The sequence below is a fragment of the Trachemys scripta genome, chromosome 24, assembly GCF_013100865.1.
Source record: "Trachemys scripta elegans isolate TJP31775 chromosome 24, CAS_Tse_1.0, whole genome shotgun sequence".
Taxonomy (NCBI): Eukaryota; Metazoa; Chordata; order Testudines; family Emydidae; genus Trachemys; species Trachemys scripta.
The window spans coordinates 4014535-4019287 of record NC_048321.1 but is presented as its reverse complement, the minus strand read 5'-3'; the positions used below and the strand labels follow the sequence as shown (position 1 = coordinate 4019287).

The 4753-nt window shown below is 51.1% G+C and overlaps 1 protein-coding gene across 1 annotated transcript; it reads right to left on the bottom strand.

Moving 5' to 3' along the window:
- Positions 1-3125: 3125 nt before the first annotated feature.
- Positions 3126-4433, bottom strand: LOC117869646 (interferon-inducible GTPase 5-like). Its single transcript, XM_034756646.1, has one exon. The coding sequence runs from the start codon at positions 4431-4433 to the stop codon at positions 3126-3128; it is 1308 nt and encodes a 435-aa protein (XP_034612537.1).
- Positions 4434-4753: the final 320 nt, after the last annotated feature.

Genomic DNA, 4753 nt, shown 5'->3' with positions numbered 1-4753 from the left:
TGGGCTCAGCTCCCCAGCTGTAAAATGGGCGAGAACCGTCCCTACTTCACCAGGTGCTCTGAGGATTAGTGCATTGAGGCTCATGTGTGCTGTGGTGCTGGGGAGCCAGACAAACCCATGCTGATGCTGTGTAATAATAATGTCTAGTGCTGTCATGAGTAGATCTCAAAGCACTTTACAGAGCAGCTCAGTAGTGTTATCCTCATTTTACAGATGTAGAGAAACCAACAATGTCTTGGGCTTTTTAAAGCTACTATTGTCGTGTTGACATATCACAACTACGTGACATCGCAGAGTAATGTACTAAGGGAAGGGTCAGGACTCACTTGATTCCCAGTTCCAGTGTCGCTGAGGTGTCTAACAGCAGATTTCAGCATCAGAAGCTTCTGACCAGAGAGACAGAGCGATTCCTCTGATGCACCAGTCGCAGATCTAACTTTTAAAGGGAGTGGAGCCACCCAATAAAAGCAAACACAGCTTACAAATACCAGAACTCTCCAGCCACGTATGCAGGGGCTGGGCAGAGGGTTTCCAGCAGAAACATTAAACAGGGTCAAATCTAGTTCATGTTCCAGGTATCTGAATGTATTGCCCTTCAAAACAAGCTCCGGCTGTCCACCCAGGAAACTCCAGGTTGATGCAATAGCACATGACGGGCCTGATATTACTGCATTATCACTGATTATTTGCATGCTGGGGCTGAGTGTTGATTCAGGTGGTGGAGTTGGTCCTGATGAAGCCAAGAAGGAAGTTGCAGCTCTGTAGATCCTCCACTGCTATAATAACAAGACAGGTTAAAGCAGGAACGTGGCTATTTAGGTTTCATTTAAGCAGTGTCTCTGCCCTTTGTCACAGCTCTGGAACAGTCCCTACACCCAACCGGCTTTAGGGTCATGCTCTCACTAGGGGAAGCCACTTGGATTCACCGCCACCTTAGGCCGAACCTCAGAGCCTTCAGCATCCCTGCGTCACACGAGTCCAGCTGAGTTGGACCCTGAGACAGACTTGAACACCCAAAGGAAGCAATTCACCCCCACCTTCAGCATGCGCAGTGACTCTCAGCCAGCGTGGTGAGAGCAGCAGGGTTTATTAGCCATCTGGAACACAGTGTAGCAGGTCCTTGGTTAGCCAAGAGAACTGAAAGTTACAGCCTGGTCCATCTGGGTCAGCCCAAAGCACAGAGCCCTCTGACCCCTCTTCAGTCCCAGTCCAGGAGCGTCTCTTGCTTCCAGCAGCCCACACTTCACATCCCCATTGGGCCCTTCTTCCATACTTTGTTTCTGTTCCAGGGCAAACATTGTCACCTGACCTCACCTCCTTAGCCCTTTGTTCTCCAGTTGGTCACACCTGACTGGCTTCCTGCGGAGGGTAGGCCATCCATGGTCATTAATCGCTAAGTGCCAAATGTCTGGGCAATTCGAGTGGCCTTTGTCTTCTCAGACTCTCCATGGGCTTGGGGCTCCAGGCTCTAAACAGCTAGACATCAGTCACGTCTGTATCGCTGGGTCTCTGCAATGAGCAAACAACCTTTTCCCACTACCTAGTTAACCAAGCACCATATAGGGGAAACTGAGGCACGCACAATATTAATACAAAATATTATGGAACATTCCCACACCGTCACATGCTTGATGTTCAGAAATGCCTCTGGCCACTAAGAACAATCAGAAGAATTTATTTAATTTGTCATTGTTCATCTTTCAGTTAGAATGGTTCGCTCTCGCACAGCACGAGATCTGGGATACCCAGATCAAAAGTGCTGTGCTTTCCAAAAGGAATCAGCATCAGTATCCCAATTTACAGAGAAAAACTGAGGCCCAAAGACTAGAAGGGACTCGCCTGGGGTCATCCAGCAGCTCAGTGGCAAAGTTGGGACTAGAACCTAGATCGCTAGATTCCCACTCACCACAGGATCACACAGTTGTCTCTTTGCAGTATAATACCCTTTCTGCTCCAGTCCCCACTGTCTACTCACCAGTATCCTTTAGTCCCATGTGTCTCATGTCTGGGGTGTGTCGGTGCCCCATTGTGACAGAAAATACCAGTGTTCACACCCTACAGACTATTGTAAGAGTGTCTGTACAAGGTATGCCTTGTGAGGTATCAGTTAAAAACTGATAACTTGCTGATCGGTAACATCATGGCAAAATTAACGTAGCAGCGTTATATGTAAAGTTATGGACATAATCTGAAATCATGACTGAAGTGTGTTTCCCAGATTAGTCCGGGGAGTGGCTAAACAATTCCTCAGAGACAAAGGGCAAACTGACTCCTCAGCCATCAGTCAACAAGGCTGATGAACATACCTGCTAAGTGGCCATTCTTTGGCGAGGAAGGGGACAGGGACAAAAATCTACAGCATAGCAAAGAAACAGCCTGAAATTTTCTTTCTCTACCAGCCTGCCTGTCGCCTGGCTCCCAGCTGGAAATGCTTCTCAAAGGGGGTCAGGACTAGAAAAAGAAGGGGTGGGTACCCCAAGACACCCCTCATCTCACTCCCTGTCTGTCTCTGGCATCATACCTAAGAAGACAAAGGAGAACAGCCGTTGGACTCCAAGGAAGAGCTCCTGATCTGAGAATTCGGTCAGTAATCTGCTGGAGCATGCGGTGAGAAACTTTGCTTGAATCTAATACAGTTTGGTAAATTAAACACTAGTAAGTGTTTTATCTTTATTTTTCTTGTAACCATTTCTGACTTTTATGCCTCACTGCTTGTACTCACTTAAAATCTGTCTCTGGTTTACATCTAATGGAGCTCCTCACAGCTTTAAACTATGTATGTACAATGGAGTTCTTCCCAGTTTACACCAGAGTTATGCCCATTTTTCAATTAGGTGTTTACTGATAGTGACGATACCCCCAGTTTATGATAACATATTTACAATGGATTTACGGTTTGCACCAGTGTCAGTGAGAGCAGAACCAGATCTGATATTTGAGGTTTAAAAAGCAAAGTAACTGCAACAGAATCTTTAGAAATTCATTGCTGTATTTTCTATCCAGCTAGGGAATGAAATTCTGACATTTGGTAGGAAGCTCGGGGGATTTCCTGGGGATGTCGGGGTCCTGTCTCCACTTTCCCTCCCTAGAAGGTGTCTTGATCTTTCTCTCTCTTCCTCTCTGGCTCATTTCTCAGCATCCACCTCGAAGGCTTTGATCAGCACCCTCTGGACACTGGCAGTCACCTCATCCATGAAACTCCTCAGCATCTTGTAAGCGGTGGCAAAAGACAGTGCTCCAGAGGCCATGGAGCCCAGCACAGGGACAGAGCGCAGCACCTCCTTGGATAGCTTTGGCACCTTGCCACCTGCCTGTATCAGCAGCTGCACCACCAGGCTGTTGGAGATCTCCTTGGCCAGTGGTGCCTCGATAACAGCCTTCATCTGTCCCACCGGCTGCCCCACTTTTGCTGCCAGCTTCTCCAGAGAGTCATCATCCAGGCCAAAGCTCTTGCAGTAACCTTGCAGGGTCCTGGCCAGGATGTCCACATCGCAGGAGATCAGGAGCCCTGGGATGGGCGCGGCATGGACACCACAGGCCATGGTGGAGACCAGCCACATCTGCTTCAGCATGGCAGCCTTCTTCTTCTCCAGGATGTGCAGGGAGATGTTGGGCAGGGCCATCAGGAAGGCGTGCCGCTTGTGGTGGCTCAGCTCCCTCTCCAGCGTCTCCCCCAGGAGGTGAAAGTCGTACTTGCTGAGATCAAAAGCCGAGAGGAGGAAGACCTGGGGCGAGCGGATGCCTTGGGCCCGCAGACCCTCCAGGCAGTTCTGCCGGATCTCCTGCAGCACCCCCACCTCGCTGTAGCTGGATGGCCGGCGCCTGAGGGAGGAATCCAGGTCTACATCCACCTTGGAGCGGACGAAGTAGAAACTCTTGTCCATGGCCTGGATGTGGCGGGCCAGAGCAGCGTGGTTGGCGGTGAAGCGCTGCGAGGCGATGATGAAGAAGATGTCGTAGCGCGAGAAGCCAACCTGCTCCTGGTAGGCATTGGGGTGGAAATCGGGTGTGTCGATCCCCGGCAGGTCCCAGATGGTCACGTTGGGGTACCAGGGATGCTGGTATGGAGTCGGCTCCCTGGTGGTCTCCACCACACCGGTGCGGGCGGCACCTGCATCCTCATCGCCCAGGCCCCGCAGGGCGTTGACAAAGGACGACTTCCCGGAGCCGGTCTCACCCGTGATGCCCACATCCAGCTGGATGCTCTCCAGCGACTCCAGCATTTCCTGCAGCCTGGAGGCCACTCCAGCGAGGTTCCCCTCCTCAAAGGCAGCTTTCAGGGCCTCCAGCTCCTCCCTCGACAGCTTGATGATGTCCTCACTGCTCTGTGAGGCCATGTCGGCTCTGGCAAGCTGCTGCAGCCCCTGTCTTACAGAGGGAAAAGCCAGTTCTTGTCTGAGTTCCTGGGAATGCTGAACCGCTGAAACCCTCATCTAGGTCTTTGTCTCTGGGCAACTCCTCCCGGAGACCCAACCCCATCCCAGCCTTCATCTTCTCTGGCCTGGCCAATGGCAGCTCCCTCCCCTCTGACCTCCCATGAATCCAGTTCCCCCTCATTGGAGATTCCCACCCTGGCCTCCATCCCCCCTCCATTAGGGGTCTGGAGCACATGACTTATGAGGAGAGGCTGAGAGAACTGGGATTGTTTAGTCTCCAGAAGAGAAGAATGAGGGGGGATTTGATAGCAGCCTTCAACTACCTGAAGGGGGGTTCCAAAGAGGATGGAGCTCGGCTGTTCTCAGTGGTGGCAGAT

Bases quoted from the DNA above. Each gene is read 5' to 3' on its own strand.
- LOC117869646 (XM_034756646.1), bottom strand. From the start codon at position 4,433: ATGAGGGTTTCAGCGGTTCAGCATTCCCAGGAACTCAGACAAGAACTG.